The following is a 20,130-nucleotide window of genomic DNA, read 5'->3' as shown; positions in this document are numbered from 1 at the left end:
AGCACCTCCTCTCCCATCCCAGATCTGATGGGAGCAGCGCTGTCCTGGCACCCCTCCGCTCCCTCCGCTCGCAGCATGCCCTGAGCCCGAGGAGGTGTCGGCAGGGGGCCCCCAGGGCGCTGGGTGGGGGGGAGCAGGGCGCTGTGTCCCTGTGGGGGGCTCCCAGCCTGCACCCGGAGCCTGTCTCTCTGCTCATGTGTGGCTCTGCTCCGTGCTGCCCCCGAAGGGAAGGCGATGGCCCCTCGCTCTGCTCCCGGGGATCCCCAAACCCCGCGCTGGTTCCCGCTGACCAGCACTTGTTTGTTCTCTGTCCAGCTCCAGCCTCTTGTCCAGGCCCGTACAGCAGCGTGTCCTGGGTCAGGGGGTCCCGGGTCAAGGGGTCCCGTCAGCCCCCAGGAGATGCCAGAGGTTCCCAAAGGGACCCTGGCTGTAGATTAAAGGTGATGCCATGGAGATACAGCCACTGCAGGAGATATCTGGGAACGAGGGGTTGGTGCTTGTGAGGGCTCTGCCCCTCATCCTGGCCTTGCACAGCAGCCCCAGTGCTGCAACTGGGGCCTGCAGCACTGGGGACAGCCCAGTGGGGCCATGGCACGGCTGGGACCAGCCAGGGCGAGGGGTCCCCTGGACAGGAACAGCGGGAGAGCCAGGAGAAGGCGGGGGACAGCCATGGCTCCCACCGAGCACCTTTGCACCATCAACCCTGTACCATGGGACCTGCAGCTCTGCACCCTGCTCTTCTCCATCGTGCACCTCGGCATCCTGCACATCTGCATCGCGCACCTCTGCACTCCCGCGCTGTGCACCATGTACCTTACACTCCTGCACCTCTGCATACATGCACTGTGCACCTCTGTGCGACCCGCGCGCACCGCCCATGTACCCCCATGCCTCGCCCGGTGCCTGCGCTCGGAAAGATTTGTGCCTCGGCGGGCGCCGTTGTCACGTGACCCGATCCGGAAGCGCGGGGCTCTTCCGTGCTGGCGGCGATGGCTCCGGACCGCTGGTGAGCGCCGGGCCGCGGGATGGGTCTGTGCCCTCTGCACCCCCACCGATGCCTGCTCCCGGGGGTGCTCTGCGAGACGGGCCCGGCACCCCCGCTGCCGCCGTCCGGTGCCGCCGTGCCGGGAGAGCAGCGCCCGGTGGCGGCTGCCGCGGCGGGCCGAGGGCAGCCCCTGCGCGGCGGGTGGGGGGCACACCTCTGCAGGGCAGCTCCCGGTGTGCTGGAGGCTTCTCCCCCCGCTGGGGCGCACCACGCGGCTGCCCGGCAGAGCAAGGCCGAGGTCCGCGCTAGGGGTGGGAAGAGAGAAGCCGGGCAGGGGCTGGGCCTCATGCGGCGCTCTCGCCCGCAGGCTCTTGCTGTACGATGCCACTTGCCAGGTCGCCCAGGAGGTCGCTGAGAAAATCCAGGAGCGGAACCGCTACCAGAGGAACGGGGAAAGCTCGGCCAAGGTACTCCTCTGCCGGCGGCTCCAGGCTTTGTGAAAGCACGTTGTTACCCAGGTTTTCCTTTTAGCTGTTCTACATGGCCCGTCCTTGGAGCAACGTGCTCTAGTGGAAGGTGTCCCTGCCCGTGGTGGGAGTTGGAAACTGGATGAGCTTTAGTCCCTGCAGCCCAGATAATTCCATGATTCTGTGCAGTACCGGTCGAGCATTACATTGGCAGGAGCTGGATGTGTTGAGGGGACTCAGTCCTGAACTCACCCTTCCCTCGCCACAGGGGAGCTGGTGCTGCCTGGAAGGTGCGTTGCAGAAAGGGGTGAGACCTCACCTGGAGTATTGTGTGCAGCTCTGGTGTCCTCAACATAAAAAGGACATGGAACTGTTGGAACAAGTCCAGAGGCCACGAGGATGATCAGGGGACTGGAGCACCTCCAGTATGGAGACAGGCTGAGAAAGTTGGGGCTGTTCAGCCTGGAGAAGAAAAGCTGCGTGGAGACCTCATAGCAGCCTTCCAGTATCTGAAGGGGGCTTATGGGGATGCTGGGGAGGGACTATTCATTAGGAACTGTAGTGATAGGACAAGGGGTAACGGGTTAAAACTGAAACAGGGGAAGTTTAGATTGGATATAAGGAGGAAATTCTTTACTGTAAGGGTGGTGAGGCACTGGAATGGGTTGCCCAGGGAGGTTGTGAGTGCTCCATCCCTGGCCGTGTTCAAGGCCAGCTTGGGCGAAGCCTTGGGTGAGATGGTTTAGTGTGAGGTGTCCCTGCCGATGGCAGGGGGGTTGGAACTGGATGATCTTAAGGTCCTTTCCAACCCTAAGTATTCTATGATTCTAAGGGGACGCTCTGCTGCCTGCTTGGTCCAGGGCCTGGGCTGTGCCCGATATTGCTGCTCGCTGGGAATCCTCAGATGAAAAGTTCTGTTTGGTGTCAGGAGCGTAGTATTAATGGTATGTCCTTTGAGATTTTCATAAAGGAAGCAAGAGTACAATTTCTAAATTAAAGGTGGCTTTTCAGCGTCACAACAGTAATCTTGGGTTTAACGCTAATGAATCTTTTGTGCATGCTGTGATGCTGGTTTCACAGAAAGAGAGAAGGAAAAGCTGTGGGAGTGTTGGGCACGCACGGCTGATGGGTCAGGGCTGTGGTTGCCAGGAGCAGAACTGTTTCAGACATTCTGAATCTAAGAGATGTTGGGATGCACATCAGCTTCTGTGTACTCCCTTCTGTGTAGGTATTGCATAGGTAGTTTTTTCCCCACAAGGCTGGCTGGCTTCCTTTCTGTAGTGGTTGTAAATCAGATGAAACATTATTTTTTCAGCTTTTAAAAGCTACATTTCTAACAAAATGTAAGCTTGGAGTTAAATATGACCGAGAAGCAAATGTTAGAGCTCACCCAGAAATACAATGGTCTTCAGCTTTTCACACTTCCCATTAAAAAATATTAAATAAGAAGATTCTCAGGAGTGTGCTTTCTTTAGGACTAAAAGTCTCATTCTTCCCCTCCAGAAGCATAGGAGCCCACTTGATCACACCCCCTGAGGATCATGTCATTAACTTCTCCTGAGACTGTCTTAAGTGGAAAAGGCATGTGAGCCCTTGAATTGGTCTTCTGTAATAATTTGCATAATTAAAAGCCCACTGATTTATTTTGTAGACTCTGTCCCTCTCTATAGCAGAGTTGTAGCATGCTGCATGATCACTGACTCATCTTTGCCAGTCTCTGCTGATAGCTCTTAACATCAAATATCCTTTTGGAAATATTTCCTTTGCAAATGCATTGAAGAAAACTGCATAGACCTTGTCCAATAATCCGCTTTTTAATAACGCCCTAATTTCGCATGAAGTGAAAAGAGGTTTCAGGAGGCCCAAATAGGTGGAATTTGAGGGAAATATTTCCTCCAGCAGTAGAATCGAGAGGAGTGTTTTGAGGTGGTGGTTCAGCTCCCTGCTTTCGAGGTGCCCAAGTAATTAGATATTGTACAGATACACTCAAGGAAAGGAGACTAATTAAATGTTTGTTGTTTCATGTGTCTGTGTTCATAGGGCACAAAGTCCTCAATTTACATCATTGCAGCTGGTGCTGCGTTCCCCAGCCCTCTGACAAAATATTGTATTAGGGCTGTTTGAAACCATAGCTCTCTGAGGTTGTGTTTTATGGAAACATTACATGGTTGACTTATTTCTTCATAAAATCATTTGTTCCATGCTTGTGTTTTCCGAGCCTGGTTTGCCTTTAATCCATTAACAGTTAAAGATGAATATTTGCCAGTGTGTGATTCTACTGTAAACAAGTTTCCAACAATAAGAGGGTTGTTTTCATAACAGACATGCATGTTGAGAAACCCACAGCTGAGCAGTCACGTTCTGTGACTCCTGAATATTTTAACGGAGGAAAAAGTGTTTGTACAACATTTGCCCCGTAGGGAGAATGTAAACAAGTTTTTCTTTTCATAGTATTTTGCTGTGAGCATAGCCAAAAACACCTTCTGCTGAGCAAAAAACAGAGGATAATATTTAAAATGGAAAAAAAACCAAAACCCTGTAGGGGAAGATTTCCAGCAGCACTTCACTGGTGGTGAGTTGCTTTGTTGAGCTGATCTTGCAACTCCCATTGGTTTCTTCTTTCCTTTTCTTTTGTTTCTCAAATGGAAGCAAAATCTTTAGTTAGAACACTGCAGTTTTTGGCCAGAGGTGTAGTGGGTGGCTGTGTGTTAGACACATACACCTTGATGTTGCTTTGCTGTGCTGGGTTTGTTAAACGCATTGTTTTCCACCTGGCCATGAGTACATGTGAAATGTGAAGACCTTTTATTACCTGCCTGTAGAGCTAGAGGATACACCATGGCTCCAACTGCCCTAAAAGTGTTTACACCTCACGCTGGCTTTGGAAACGTTGCCGTAGTGTTCAGCTGCTTTGGGCCTGGATCTTGGCTGTGTACTCGTGAGGCTGTCTCAGTGTGGTTGCGTCTGCTTCCTGTCATCATATTTGGCAGTGTCTGAGAACAAGTGTCACTGAGTCAGGGATTTCAAATTCTGGTGTTGTCAGGGGTTTGAGGCTCTCCTGCTCCAGCCGTGTGCAGTATCAGTGCAGTTCAGCTGATGGATCCTTGCAGCACGCTGACAGCTCGGGGAGATGTTGGTGTCTGGCTGCTGCCTCTGCATCTTCAAGAGGGCGAGTCAAAGGAGATATTCCTGCTCTGTTAGCAGTTCATCACACAGAGCGTCTGAGGGCTGATGTCTTGTAAACAAGAAGCACATAAAGACTTAATTAGGATTGCTTGCATAGTTCATTGCAGTTACAGTGTGTTTTCCTAGTATGTTCTACATAACTGTAATGAAAAGAAATAACATTTGAGGAGGAAAAACACAGAAGATTATTTCAGCCTAAATTGGGAATGGGTGGGCAGAGAGGAGGAAGAAGATTTCTGCAAGCCTCGGGTTTGCTTGCAGCAGGGAACAATGTGAATGACTTAACTATCTTTTTAGTAAGAACAGATGCATCCGAGTGTGGAGCAGGTCAGTTGTGAGGAAGGGCCTGGGGTCAGGTGCTGCTGAGAAGGGAAACGGCGGAAATCGGAATTTCTTGTGGGATCTTCAGTGTAAAATTTGGAGGAGTTCAGTGGAGGGCATGTCTGAACCTGCGGCAACCTTCCCTTTAATTGGGGAGCTGGGAAAGAAACTTGGTGGCAGGAGAAGCTGCTGCAGAGAAAAGAACTGGAAAACCAACTGGAAAATATTAGTGTGCTGAAATGTTTTGCCCATACAAAGGAGTGTGTTTATAAAGACTTGAAAGAAAGCTCTCCATACTAAACAGCATTCATGCATTAGAATTGTGTTTGTGAAACCAGCACTGTTTATCTCATTATTTTCTAGGCAGTCCAAACCAGTTGGCTGTGCCGGTCCCCTGTGGCTCTAAGTCAGGCTTTCTTGGTTTGGAATGGAGTCCTTCACACCAGTACAGCTGAAGTTAAATGTGTTGTCACCTGAACGTAGTAGTATGAAATTTTATGCAAGTGTAACTCCAACTGAAAAGCTTTTTTCTCTTCCCCTTCAGCTCAATGTGATTATCAGGTCATCGCTGCAGAATCTCCAAGAGAAGATTGATCAGCTGAAGGACTTACTGCTTCGGGCCGTATCAACACACCAAATGTATCTGTGTAAACATCAACTCGCTGACCTTTCCGGACTGTGGGAGAGAGTGGAAAAAATAGGCTGTAATTGCTCTGCCACACAGTTCGGGTTTTTCCCTCATTCCATTTTTAGACTTTGTCACTAGAACTTTGTCTGTGCTCCTGTTGAATGTTTTCATTGCAGCTATAGTGCAAGAAGGGTTGGGAGCCTCATGCTGCCTGGTATGATGGGCTTTGGGTATGGTTGTGTTGGAGAGGAGCTTAACGGCATGGTCTGAATAACCTCAGAGCTGCCATTGCCTTGCCTGTGTGCTTTGCTGACACTGCTGATCTGCTTTCTGAGCTCAGCTCACTCCTCTAGCAGAAAATGTGCACCTCCTGATGCAGTTGCTGCCTGCAGGGTGCCAGGGCAGAAAGGAAGGATGAATCTCTGTTCAGGTTGTGGGCAGGGATGTGGCAGCCCTGACTTGGACTGGCTGCATCTTCAGAATGGTGTCAAAATGCTTTAAAACAGGCCTTAGGAAGAAATCACAGGTTTTCTTCTAGCAGTGTTATCCTGGGGCATGGTTTGGATTTGCTGCTTTTTCCATATGCTGGAAGGGTAAAGAGTCAAAGAAGTACACCTCTATCCCTGAAGGTATTCAGCAACAATCTAGTTTAATGAATGAATGTTTAATTTCAAGCTTGCTACAGCAGAAATCCCTTTTGAGCGCAGGCACCTGAGAGCTGTGCTGATGGCTAGGGGTAAAACTTTCCTGTCCAGGGAATGCTCTCAAGCAGACAAATGTTGTGGCAGAAAAAAGACAGAAATCAGTTCAGCTATTACATAATCTATTCAACAGTACTTGGAAGAGAGTTCTTCAAAATGTCACTAAGATTACTTAAGCAAACACAAGTCCCCTGTGGAAGCTGCAGCACTTCAGGGCATCTTGTCTTTCAGAGGTACAGCATGGATAGTTTTTCTGCTGTGTTAGTGGCCTTTCGGGTGTCCTGATGATGAATTTCAAATGGAAACATACAACAGTAAAGTTTTGTTTACTGAGCACTTGGCTGGGAGCTGCTCACCTGGTCTGTGTATTGAGCCTCCAGTGAAATAAGATGTGAATACCCTCCTGACTTTAAAAGCTCTGTTCTGTTTGGCCCTGCCCTCTTGATATGATCATAGTGTAAGTTTGAGCTCTTTTAAGACTCGTCCTCCCACGAGCTTAATTGATGCAGCACTGTTACACATTGTCAGTGTTATAGAAGAGATCGACTGCGTTATGCTAAATGAAAGAAAAATTATGTTGGATTTTGGAGGGGGAAAGTTCATAATCCTCATGCTAATATAGCAACAAATAGCCTTCCTGGTCTCTCATTACTTTGAGGTGGTGGCCTGAAAATCACTCTGTGATTCTGCACGAAACTTCTTCTTTGAGATATGTAAACCAGAAACACATTTAGAATAACTCCAGATTTTGTTCAGAAAAATATGACCTGGCCTTCTCTTAGATGTTGCAGCCTTTTTTTGGGTTAAAATAGTTACTGTAGTTAATTCTGATGATCAGGAGGTCTGATTTATTTTAAGAATGTATAACAGTATTTTATATAATGCATTTTTTAAGTGTTTTTAAGTTTGGTCCTTAACCAAGTATCCTCAGCACACAGCTGGAAGGGGACAGGAGGCAGAATTTGGTGGATGATCTTCTCACACGACAGAAACAACTTCAGGCATCTTACAAGAATGAAGGCACAGAACCAGATGTGATAAGGTACAGCACTGTTGCCTCAAGTGAGCAATGTGATTGTGCTTTGAGTGTGGCTGAGCAGAATGATAAATGCATCTATTGAGCTCATGTACATGTAGCAAGCTGTGGTTTCATTTGCTTAGAAGTCACATGGGTTTTTTTGGTGATGGTATTGTACCACAAAATCACAGAGTGGTTTGGGTTGGAAGGGACCTTAAAGTCTATCCAGTTCCAACCCCCTCATCTAGTTTAGGGACACCTTCCACTAGAGCAGCTTGCTCCAAGCCCCTTGAACACTGCCAGGGATGGGGCAGCCACATCTTCTCTGGGCACCCTGTGCCAGCGCCTCAGCACCCTCACAGGGAAGAGCTTCTGCCTAAGAGCTCATCTCAGTCTCCCCTCTGGCAGGTTAAAGCCATTCCCCTTGGCCTGTCCCTACAAGCCCTTGTCCAAAGCCCCTCCTCAGGTTTCTTGTAGCCCCTTTAGGCACTGGAAGCTGCTCTCAGGTCTCCCCTTCAGGAGCCTTCTCTTCTCCAGGCTGCCCCAGCCCAGCTCTCTCAGCCTGGCTCCAGAGCAGAGCTGCTCCAGCCCTTGCAGCATCTTTGACCTCCTCTGGACTTGTACAAGCAGGTGCAGAAGAGAAGTGGAGCTATGTCTCTGAGTTTGCAGAGCTTGCTCTACTTCCATGGTCAATGAAATAACTCTTGAGTGTTGGCTGTAACTGGTAAATCTTCAGTTTAAAGCCTCATATTTTAAAAAATGTCAGTATATGTTCTTGTAAGCCTTGTATGAATCGCAGATGTTGGGCCCAGGCACCTATTTTATTGATGTGGGGGAAGCTTTGATGCAGGATGCAGAGGTTTTAGTCTGGCTGTGGGTCTTGCAAGGGGCTGTGCTCTGCCCTGTGTGCCCTGCATGGTGCTGTGTGTGTGGTCTGGGTCACACAATGTGGCTGAGCAGACCTTCCTCACCTCTGCTGCCCTGTGCTACAGTGAGCTCTGCCTCTGAAGAGAGCAACTGTTCTTCTGCAGCAGGGCCATGTGACAGAAATACATCGTTTTGCAAATTTTTAGCTTGTGCTTCTAAGTGGGAGGCATTTTCTAAAGCACTTCATTCACTGGACCTGTTCTGGACCAGGTTCAGAGTGCTGGATTTGAAACGCATGGAAGGTTATTTGTGGGAGGGTAAGTGTTAGAGCCCTCCTGAGAAAGTTTCTCACCTTTCTGGAGTATGTCAGCTCTCATAGCTCTCTTTAGAACAAAACAAAACTTTGTGTGTTTTGAACTCAGGGAGGGGATTCTGCCCATCTACTGCATTCTGGGAAGACCCCTCCCTGCAGCCCTGTCTCTGGGGCAATAGCACAAGAGGGACATGGAGCTGTTGGAGCGAGTGCAGAGGAGACCATGGAGGTGCTGCGAGGGATGGCCAGGTTGGACGAGGCTTGGAGCAAGCTGCTCTAGTGGAAGGTGTCCCTGCCCGTGGCAGGGCGTTGGGACTGGATGAGCTTTAAGGTCCCTTCCAACACAAACCATTCCATGATTTTTCAGGGTGCAGCGCAAGTCCATGTGATGGGTTGATTCTGGCTCTTACACCTATCACAGAGTCAACCAAAACATGTGAAATAGCATTAGGCAAAATGTCATTAGGGACTCATGATGTGAGAAAGCTCTTGTGAGACTCCTGCTCTGAGCAGTCCATAAACGGATGTGACCTTCTGTAGCGTGGCCTTCCTGGCTGAGGCTGTGTGGCATTGGCGTGTTGCTGCTGTGGGGCAGACAGAGGGTGAGGAGTCGACCTAGAGCTGCTTTGGTGTCAAGGCAGGTGTCCAAAACCTTGTGGTAATTTCAAGCTTTGTTAGAAATGACCAGGAAAACCAGCATTTTCCAGCACTGGATAACATCAGAGACAGTATTTATTTGCTGGTGTTGCAAGGCTTGAAGTTTTGTAGTTCTCTTTGAACTTCTTTAATTAAAAATGGATAAAACTATGCCAAATATTCTCTGGCTGGTGAATTCACACCCCTTCCATATTCTCCCTTGTAGGTCTTGTTTGTAGTGGTACAGGCAGAGACATAACCAGCACCTGAATCCTGTGCCAGTGGGTCAGACCTGCCTAGCCTGACCCTGGCCCACATGGGTGTGTGGGGATGGAGCTCGTCTGCCTGCCTGCCCCACTGCTTGCAGGGACAGAAGGCAGCAGCTTCTGATAGGTTTAAGCTGCTATTTACAGTGCTGGTTTTCTCTAGAATTGATGCAGACCTCTGGAACAGCCTGCTTTGGATTTCAGTCAGTGGCAAAGGCCACTCTTCCATGTGTCTGAAGTCTGAAAGCCAGCTTTTCCCACTGCATTAGAAAAATCAGCGCATGTTGTTTGATTAAGTTCTAGCAGTGACACTTCTCTCTGGTTTTGTATTGGCTTTCTATATCTAATCCAGCTCTGATGTGACAGCACACATTTTCGGAAGTCTTTTTCCTTCCAGCAGTCCTTGCTTTCATTAACCTTCTTGCACCACTGATCACATATTTATTGTCCCCATGGCCTATAGCTGTGAGGGTTTCACTAGAATTAATCTTCGTTTATATTTGGTCACCATTCAGTGAGTTTTACATCCTTTGAAAACTGCTGTAAAGCTATTTCTGATTGTGAAGTACAGTGGCCTTAATGCTCTTAGTATTTATCCTAACTGACAACTTGGGCTAGAACACAGGGCAGGACGCTACATTACTTTGCTATAGCTTTAGTTCACCTTCCGGCGTTGTCGGCCTTAATTAAGATGCAACTGGAATTTTCCAGGGGAAAGGTTGTGCTGTTTCCGTGGCTTCGCTTGAGTAGGGTCAGTTAAATTTTCTGTAATTAGTTTTCAATAGGCAACTTCAGTATCTTCTCCTCTTTTCTCTCCTTTGAAAGAGATCTGTGCAGGTTATTGTAACAGATGGAGGAAGAATGGGGCAGAAATCCCCATTGATTTCACACCATGCTTTAAGGTCCCTTCCAACCCAAACTGTTCTATGATTCTAAAAGCATTCTTCTTTCTTACAATTCTCTAATTCCTGAAGAGTGCAAGTGGGCTGTAGGAGTAAGAATGTTTTAATGAAGACTATATAAGCTGTTCTGTGATGTTTTTAGTATTGTGCTATGTCTAATCTTGCACAGAAAATAAGGGATGGTGTAGAAAGAAGATGGTTGTTTTGTAGCAAGATTAATCTCTGATGGAAATGTTCATTGCAATGTGCATTTTGAGGGTTTGCTCAGGAAAGCGAAACTGCTGTGAAATAAGACCTGTGTTACAAAGGTGACCTTCCCTGGGGATGCTTACCCGGGTGTAGGGGTAACTCCTCTGTGTAGCTTCTTACCACAAGATACCCAGCATTTCGAGCAGACATGTTATTCCAGGATGCGTGCCTGTACAATGGTGCAAACACTTCCAGCTTGTAGCTTGCCTTGTCCTGCTCCTCTGCAGATGCCTGCTGTCCTGTACAAGCATGAGGTGGTTGGAAGCCCCTTGTTCTGTGGTGCAAAGCTGCTGTGCCTGTGTTGTGGGCAAGAAGTAGTGGTCCTGGAGGTGCTGTGAAGGCACAGAGTTATAGAATCAGCTGTTTTGGAAAAGACCTGTGAGATCATCAGCCTGTCTCCCAGCAGTGCCAAGGCCACCACTAACCCATAGCACTGAGGCCTCATCTACATGGTGTGTGAGCACTTGCAGGGATGGTGACTGCAGCCCTGCCCTGGGCAGCCTGTTCCAATGCCTGAGCACCCTCTGGGGCAGGAATTGTTCCTCAGCTCCATCCAAACCTGCCCTGGTGCAGCTTGAGGCCGTTTCCTCTTGTCCCATCCCTTGCTCCTTGGGAGCAGAGCCCAGCCCCTCCTGGCTCCATCCTCCTCTCAGGCACTTGTAGGGAGCCATCAGGTCCCCCCTGAGCCTTCTCTTCTCCAGACTGAACCCCCCAGGTCCCTCAGCCGTTCCCCATCACCCCTGTGCTCCAGGCCCTGCACCAGCTCCATTCCCTTCTCTGGCCCCACTCCAGCACCTCAATGTCTCTCTTGCAGTGAGGGGCCCAGAGCTGAACCCAGGATTCGAGGTGCGGCCTCACCAGTGCCCAGTACAGGATTGTCACTTCATTGGTCTGCTGGCCACACTGAGGTCACTGTGTCCTGCACATCACTGCCTAGCATCTCGTGTGGAGCTGGCTTGTGCAGCTTCCAGTCTTTGATGCCACTGGGACCCGTAGTAAATGGTATCAAGAGGAACATGGCATTTCCTTGAGCATTAGAACACCAGTTCTTATTTGGGGGAAGCCAAAGAAGTCCTCTGCCAGCTGCAGGGAATGCTGCCCCTTCTGCAGGCTTCCAGCGGGAGCCTCTACCTGGGAAGATACCTAGAGGGGATTTGGAAGTGCTTGCGCTCAAATGGCTTCTCCTAGTTTTTTTTTTGGAGGGGGAGAGAACTTTTGTTTTGTGAGTTAAAGTTTTTCTTATTTTATTTGCTAGTTTGGAGCTTCCTAAAGTCCACTGCCTGCCAGTGTGAGCAATTGAATCGTGAGAGAATCCCCCTGCTTCTTTGCCATCGCCTTGGAGACTGACCTGTGAAGCCAAGCTGGGGTGCCCTGGACACTTCAAAGAGCCCCCCTGTATAACTGTATCATTAAGGGAATGTTCAAGTGATCATCCAACCAATTGTCATATGACCTAGGTTTTGTTTAAAATTCAGTCTTGCTGATCAGTCTTCTAAAGCCATAAGCCTTGATGTGTGGCCTTGGTCTAAAGTAAGTGCTGGTTGACTAATCTAAGTTACTTGGGAAGTTTTATAAGAATTATCAGTGAAACAATGCCTCTGGGAAGATAAGCCCTCCCTTGTTCAGCAGTGACATAGCTCCCTGATTTAAAACCCCATCATCTTTTATACTTGGGTGCATTGCTGAGCCTCGTAATTAGTTAAATCTGCTCCTATAATCAAAAGCTATCTGCACACTCCACTGCTCTGTGGCGCTTTCAAAGATTTATGTGATTAACTTGGCGGAGGCAGTGGGTGGCTAATTGGATAAGCTTTAATCTTCACACCACCAAAGCAAGACGTGGTAAGATCAGAGGAGGTAGGAAGTTCTGCTGTGTTGTGTGGGAAGGTAGTTACCAAACATGTCAAAAAGATTATTGTAACAAGCAGACTAGTTGTCATGACCCAGCCTACAGGAATAGGGCAGGTTACTGGGGGGAGGGAGAGAGCGAGTGGTGCAAATTATTTCCATTTTGCTTGCCTTGGCTTTTTTCTTTAACAGGCAGAAATGGTTGTGCTCTCTTCAGCAAGCAAAGAGCTTCATGTGCCCTCTGCTTTATCTGTGAACCTGGTAGAAGTTGTCACGTGACTGGAAAATATGTGTTTAGTCCCCCAGACCAATGAAGAAAGCTAGGTGAGGTGTAAAGCTGCATTTCAGGGGTGTGTATCTGTCTAATCAAGCCTGACTCCCTGTGTCGATAAATACGTAAGTTTTAATGGAGGTGCCGGGGACTGGAATATGAAGAATCCCAGCTCCTCTTCTGGGTGTTGCCCTTGGAGGCCACCTGGTTGCTGGCACAGCCTGGATTCTGCTCCACAGGGCTGTTCCAGCCCTATGAGGGTACTTAAGTGAGGTGTTGTGACTTAAAATAAGCACTTTTTAGTCCTGTAACAAAAGAAAAAAAAAAAAAAATTCCTACTCTCTACTTGTGAGGCCACATCTGGAATACTGTGTTCCTGCTCTCCAAAAAATGATGTTGACAGGCTGGAAAGGATGCAGAGAAGGGCCACAGAGATGATCCAAAGACTGGGAAGCTGTATGAGGAAAGGCTGAGAGAGCTGGGCTTGTTCAGCCTCAGAAAAAAGAAGGCTCGGGGAAGACCTCATCACCATGTTCAGTATTTAAAGAGTGGCTACAGAGCAGATGGAGACTCCTGTTTTCCAGGGAGTGATGTGGAAAAGAGGGGTGATGGGCACAAGTTACTCCTGGGGACATTCCAGCTGAACACAGGAGGAAAAGTTTTCACAAAGAGAACGATCAGCCATTGGAATAATCCCCATGGGGAAGTGGTGGACACCCCAGCATTGAACACTTCTAAGATTCAGCTGGACAGGGTGCTGGGACATCTAGCCTAGGTCATGTTTTGCCAGGAAAGGTTGAACCAGATGATTCTTGAGGTCCTTCCGCCCTGGGCTTCTGGGATTCCTTTTTTGTTTTTTTGATTCAGGTAAATCCATTACCTCGAGGTGATGTTGAATGAACATCTTAAAGTTTTAAGTGGGGAGAGGTTGAGCGTTCTTGAATGGATCTGTCTGGGGCTGCAGTGTGACCTGTGTGGTGTGCTGCACACAGATGAGGGCGTACATGCCTGTAATTTATGGATGGCCCAAAACTCCTGTGGTGATGAATTATTTTTCAACAGTGTTGATCCCCTCATGGCCAGGAGATGTCTCTAGTTCACCGTAATTCCTCAAAGAACTCCTAGACCCAAGTTCTGGATTTGGCTGTAAGCCTGCAGTCATCCCTCTGGATATCAGCAGGCTGCATCAGCTCTTCCACTGACACTTGTGCGGTGTTCACTTTTTCTAGTACAGGGTTTGGACCACAGTGGGATTCTGGGAATATGTGTGTGTGCTGTGCAGTGCTTCTGTCTATCTCATGGAGAAGGGACCTGGACTCAGTGTGAAGAAAACAAAATGGAATAAACCCCTTCTCCCCCAAACCCCAAGAAACCACGCTACCCATGCCCCCCTCCAATCCACCACAAAACCAGAAACCAAACCAAAATTACCAAAAAAAAAAAAGTAAAAAAAAAAAAAAAGTCTTAGTGTAATTAAAACATTTGGAGAATTTGAGAGATCCTAAAAATGCTCCTTGCTTGGTTTGTGGAAGTGAACAGGGCAAAGGTAAAATGAGACTAAAATACAGGGCTTAAGAAAAGCCAAGCAGAAAGACAAACCTTTTCCTTGTTTCCTGCTGTTGAGGAACTGATTGTACAGTGACTCCTACCCCACATCCGAGTTGCAGTTTTGGGTTCAATTGCCACAGAATCCATCATCTGATGTTCTTCTTGTAGGAGAATCCAATGAAAAGCTGAAAGGCAGAAACCAGAAATCTGGTATTGAGAGAAATATTTGTCATTTCATTTGGCTACTTGAATTTATGTGCCCTGGACGTGAAAAACTTGTTTTCTGCTATAGCCAGGGAAGTGTCTGACAGCACAAGTCATGACTCTTAAAACAAACTCCATAACTTGATTATTCTCTCATGTAAGACTGACTACCTGACCGCTCATTTAAGAGTGAGTGCCTGTTTGTGTTGCTGCCAGGCTGGAAGTGCAGGAGAGTAGCTGTGTGATGTCCATCTGCAGATTTGGAGTTGCAGAAATGTTCCTTTCTTAGGTTTGGTCAGGATTGCATTAAATGTGTAGTTTTACCTGATTTGCATCTGTATTAACATATTGATCCTTTTGCAGTTGAAAGCTTTCAGGCTGTACCTCAGTGTTTTGGTAAGTCTGTGGTTTCATATAATCCCAGACTGGTTTGGGTTGGAAGGGGCCTTAAAGCTCACTCAGTTCCAACCCCTGCCACGGGCAGGGACCCCTTCCACTAGAGCAGCTTGCTCCAAGCCCCTGTGTCCAACCTGCCCTTGAACACTGCCAGGGATGGGGCAGCCACAGCTTCTCTGGGCACCCTGTGCCAGTGCCTCAGCACCCTCACAGGGAAGAGTTTCTGCCTAAGAGCTCATCTCAGTCTCCCCTCTGGCAGGTTAAAGCCATTCCCCTTGGCCTGTCCCTACAGGCCCTTGTCCCAAGCCCCTCTCTAGGTTTCCTGTAGCCCTTTTAGGCACTGGAGCTGCTCTACGGTCTCCCCTTAAGGACTCTTCTCCAGGCTCTCTCCATAGCAGAGGTGTTCCTATGAAGAGATGTTTTTTACTTATGTTTTTACCTATGTTTTTATCACAGCACATAACCTTAATAATATGTGTATTCTCAGGAACCCTAATGCTATTTAGCAGTTTTGAATGCTGTCTGTTCTAGGTGCAAACAATATTTATTATGGGTATATTAAACAATGTATAGTGTATATTTTACCATGTAGCTTAATTTTTCACTGCAAAATTAATTCTCTTCCTGCTTTACCTCTCCTAAGGCATCATTATGTAGCCTGCAGGGCGCATTGGTATTGGAGATTGTCAGATTCTTTTGGTCTCATTTTTTCTGTGATTGCAGAGAATCACGTGGAGTGCAACAAATACCTCTGCTTCTGCCTCTGTCAGCAAGTCTTACAGCACAGATTATGTGATGAGTTTGTGTTGAAAATTATTTACTGACGTTATTTTCAGATCGAGCCTAATGACGGGAGGGGTCAAACGAGGTGTCACTAACCCATGGCTCTTGGAAGAATCTGAGGAAACCAGAGGGCTTGGCTGTGACGATCTCAGGCAGCAGCAGCGAAGGATCATAGAAGGTACAAGAGTCTTTCTGTTTTTTATAAGCATCACTACCTCTCTGAGAGGAGCCCTTCTTAGAAAGTCAATACAATAACCGGTGCTGAAATGTTATTATCTACAGATGTCAAACATCATCGTTCCAGGTGGTTATTTTCTGTATTTGCAGGAGCAGAATTGCACTTGAAATAATAGGCAGAAGTTCTGTGAGGGTGCTGAGGCGCTGGCACAGGGTGCCCAGAGAAGCTGTGGCTGCCCCATCCCTGGCAGTGTTCAAGGCCAGGCTGGACACAGGGGCTTGGAGCAAGCTGCTCCAGTGGAAGGTGTCCCTGCCTGTGGCAGGGGTTGGAGCTGGAGGAGCTTTAAGGTCTCTTCCAACCCAAATCAGTCTAGGGTTCTGTGAATATTCTTAACTGAAAGCATCTTTGTAAATCAAGTTTTGAAAGATCTTATGGGGCATCCCTGACTTTGACCATGTTCATGGGTTTGCTTTTCAGTGGAGGTCTCATTAATTGCCCTGAGTGTGGTGTCGTTACTGCTGGGCTTCAGGCTAGGAGATGCTATGTGTCTTGTTGAATTGGAGAAAGGTAGGAATTAACTAATCTAAAAAGGGCTGTTAGGTTTTGGCCCTTAGCATCTGTAAGGAATGTGTAACTTTGGAAGTGCTGGAAAACCTCACCTCAAGGACGTGAGATGGTTAATGAGGTGATTTCTATGGAGTTAAATTCTTGGAAGTGATCAGTGAAATCAGTCTCCAGATAAGGCCCACTTCAGTCTGCATGTGAAACCACATTTATAGCTACAGTTCAGGAGAGCAGCATGGTCTGGGAGAAACGTCAGGCTCCAGTTTTTGACTACCCCATGGGTATTCCATTGTAGGGAAGGGTGCTCTGGCCACCCTGCACAGTTTTTGGCTCCCAGCCTGCAGTCTTGCTCTGTACAGCTTTTCTGCTCTGCAGTTTGTCAGAGCAGTCCAGCCTCCAGCAGCTCTTCCTGTCCCGCTTCTTGACAGCTTAGTGCAAAACCTGCAGCTCCCCTTGTCCTAAGGGCTGTGTGGAACCTGCCATCTGGGGCAGCAGAGGTGCTTATAAAGGAGTGTCTGCAGAGGTGGTGGTACCACATGGAACTTCAGCTGCCCCTGTGCCCCTGTGTCTCAGGCTCTCTTCCATGCACTCTGTATCCTCTTGCAGCCTTAAGAATCTATTTGAATTCTTTGGTGTTTGCATCACCTGTTTGTCTTTTATTCTTGTTAAAAGTTTCCTGGAAAATTGAAAAAGGCTAATCAGGGATCTCTATGCGTGTGCCAGAAAATCTCCTGCATTTAGGATTGAGTAACAGCTGAATGCTGAATTTTTTTTGTTGGGGGGACCCTCAGCTAAATGTCCCAGCCAGAGCAGACGAATTAATTACCCATCATTCACATTGAGTGCTGTTGCTATAAGGATTCATTTTCATGTTGTGTTGATGTATTTTTCTCAATCCATTTTAACTCTTTAAGCACAGACTAGATCTTTCCCTTCATTTTTATGGTACATATCCTAGCATATCAGCAATGTTTTTCATGTCATTTTCTTTTTGTGGTGCAGAGCAAGATGCTGGACTCGATGCCCTTTCTTCAATCATATCTCGGCAAAAGCAAATGGGGCAGGAAATTGGGAATGAGCTGGATGAGCAGAATGGTAAGAACAAGATTCAGAGACTCATTTTCATGTTAACGTTGTGATTGATACAACTGCACTGCTTTTTGCCCACAAAGTAACAGGACAGTATAAACGGCCACTACAGATTCTATGTGTTCATGACCTGGCGGGTTTATTGTGTTTCACCACATACCTGTTGTGCATGTGCGATGGCTAACACTTGGAATATTTTTATCAAGCCTACCTTTGAAAGAAAAGATTGGTGATTATTTGTGCAAAATACAAAACTTCTGTCCTCAATTTTTTCAATTTTCAGTTTTAAGACAGTTTTGATGTTTTTTTGTGCGTTGCTGGGTTTCACTTGATCTTTCTTTACTCCATGTCTTTTCTTATTAATGAAATGAAAGAGTCTTGAGCTAGTGATTGAGGAAGTGTTGTTTGCTGGAAAGGATTTGGATTTGAAAGGTTTCATGGTGTTGAATGTAGGATCAAATTAAATGCAATATTGAACTAGAACAGTACCTGTTCTCTTTAAAACAAGCCAGTATCCAAATGGTGGAGTTGCTCTCCTGTTCACTTTGTTTTGTTACCCACTTAATTGTTCGCATGACATAAACTGGCCCTAGGAGAGCAGATCCTCCTGTCTTCTGACTTTTCATTCCCTACAATATGGTAATAGTTCAATTAGAGCCTTGAAGTCCTGCCAGCTTTCTCCCTTGCACAAAGGCTTGAGCCATATGGTTTATCCTTGGGTTGTGTTGTACTTAGCCACTGAGAAGGTAAATGTCCTTTTACTTGGCAATAAATGATATGCTTAAATCGGCTTCTTCCTGGACCTGTATTTTTTCCCCTTGTATTTCTCTGCATGCTCAGAATGAGGGGGTTCCCATGTTAACAACCATGTAATGTGATGTACTACTTGGGAGCTCCATTCCAACTAAGAGTAAAGTAAGAAGACAGCTTTCTCATGTTTGCCTTGCATACATGGCTAAGTCCAGGAGGGATAGGAAATGTCTAGAATATGTCTTCGTTTATTAGTCTTAGGATGGTTAAGAAATGGTTTGTGCAGCTGGGAGAAAGTGCTTAGTGGTGTTGTCATATTTTGATCCTCTGCCTTGTGTGAGGAATGACATTTTCAATTAGAAATCTTTGTTTCAAAAGTCTTCTAATAATTGTTGATTAAAAAGTTTTATTAATTGCTTTTTTTTGCTCTAAATAGAAAGCAGATGAGGAGCATGAGAGTGTTCACTCATTCTCTATGAAACCTTGGTTTCTCATCAGGAAAATATATGCTCTGTGTCCCATTTCCCTCTCTTGGGAGTAGGGGAAGGTTCTCCAAATCCATCTGGTTTTGGAACCCTGAAGGTAATATGTGTAGTACCATTGCCTTTCTGCCTGACTGTGCCAGCCTTTTCTAGCACCAAAGCCTTGAGACACCTGTGAAGTTGGGAACGCTTTAACCCTCCTTTTTACGTATAACACAAAGAATGCTGGTTTGGTTTTGCTCACAGATAGTTACAAAGCCCAGAGCAAAATTGTTCATATTTTCAGGTGAGCTCTTTTTTGAACTACAGGCAGCTCGCTCTTTTCTCAAAAGGTGGAAACCTTCCTGTGGAAACCTGCTCTGTATGGAGTGATGAGGATTTAGCCTGACCCTTCTAGGTAAGGGACCAGATTGCTCATCACCACTGAGCAAGTGGAACTCCCATGTTTTCTCTGTCTTTAGGCAATCCCTTTTTTTTGTATGTGTGGGTACAAGGGGATATGGTTGGGTGTTCTGTTGCCGCTGGCAAGCTGGAAAAGCTGAAATGCCAGCAATATTTTCCAGGGGCTATTTTTCCTTTGCACATCTTCTTTTAGGTCCTGTGCTTAACTATCTGCAGTGGTTTCTCAGGCACTCTGCCAGTCTCGTGTCACTGTTGATGAGGATAACCGCCCTGTAATTTCACCTTTCTTGGAATCTCTTTCCTTCCTAGAGCTAAGAGATAAAATGGCATCGTCTGTGCTGGGGGGCAGGAGGGGAAGTTCATCTTCATGAGCTACTCCATCAATAGTTATTTTTATTTGAGTCAAATTTTCCATCGAATTCCCCATTTCACCAGTTCACTTGACTTCCACTTCCCTGACCTGCTTTGGACGTTCCCACCTTCTGCGACTAATTAGGTGCCTTCAGCCTGTTCTGGGGTTAAGATAAAGTATGGCTTAATTCAGAAGTAGCTGATAACGTCTGATAGCTGATGAAACAGGCTTTAGGGAGCTGGGTAACTGTACTGATTTTCCGGACAGGTTGATACTCAGGCCTGCTTTTTCCCCTCCCCTGCCAGCTCAGACTCCCTGCTCAGTTGAGGTATTTGCTCCCTGAGGTGGCCTGAGGCATTTTCCCCTGAGTGCCAGTTGGTGTAGCTGTGTATTCACAGATGAACGACTATTGGAGGCATCCCGATTAATTATGCAAAGTTTACTTCTCGAGCGGAGTTGGTACATGTAAATTCTTTTGTGTTTGTTAAATGACTGAAAAATGATTCAACTCTGCTTTTAGAAGTGCGGTTACTTGGTGGTATCTATTTTTACTTCCCTGGTGGGCTCACGGAGAGTGGCAGGGAGCAGCGCTGGAGATTTGTAGGAGGGCGTCCTGCCAGCGGGGCGGCCGCAGCAGCCGCTGTGCTCCCCAGAGGGGTTGGGCCCTCTCCTGGGGCAGGCTGAGTGCCGCCAGCCTCACTGAGCTCCTTGCAGTGCTTTGAGA

The 20,130-nt window shown here is 47.2% G+C and overlaps 1 protein-coding gene across 5 annotated transcripts in view; it reads left to right on the top strand.

Annotated features, from left to right (window-relative positions):
* The first annotated feature begins 884 nt into the window (after positions 1 to 884).
* Positions 885 to 20,130, top strand: part of STX8 (syntaxin 8) — a 102,588-nt gene continuing 83,342 nt past the window's right edge. For all 5 annotated transcript variants that reach the window (XR_009744896.1, XM_061461959.1, XM_061461960.1 and 2 more), the window contains exons 1-6: positions 885 to 1,006; positions 1,353 to 1,452; positions 5,504 to 5,598; positions 7,220 to 7,330; positions 15,643 to 15,767; positions 17,334 to 17,426. Coding sequence is in view for 4 of the 5 variants with exons in the window: in XM_061461959.1 (XP_061317943.1) it covers positions 990 to 1,006; positions 1,353 to 1,452; positions 5,504 to 5,598; positions 7,220 to 7,330; positions 15,643 to 15,767; positions 17,334 to 17,426 (541 nt within the window). In the remaining variant the exon portion in view is untranslated. The remainder of the gene's footprint in view (positions 1,007 to 1,352; positions 1,453 to 5,503; positions 5,599 to 7,219; positions 7,331 to 15,642; positions 15,768 to 17,333; positions 17,427 to 20,130) is intronic.

The sequence above is a fragment of the Pezoporus flaviventris genome, unplaced genomic scaffold (genome assembly GCF_033815535.1).
Source record: "Pezoporus flaviventris isolate CSIRO_AGI_PZ_B2104156 unplaced genomic scaffold, CSIRO_AGI_Pfla_v1 ptg000034l, whole genome shotgun sequence".
Classification (NCBI taxonomy): domain Eukaryota; kingdom Metazoa; phylum Chordata; class Aves; order Psittaciformes; family Psittacidae; genus Pezoporus; species Pezoporus flaviventris.
The sequence above is the reverse complement of the archived record's forward strand: the minus strand, read 5'-3'. Positions and strand labels throughout refer to the sequence as shown.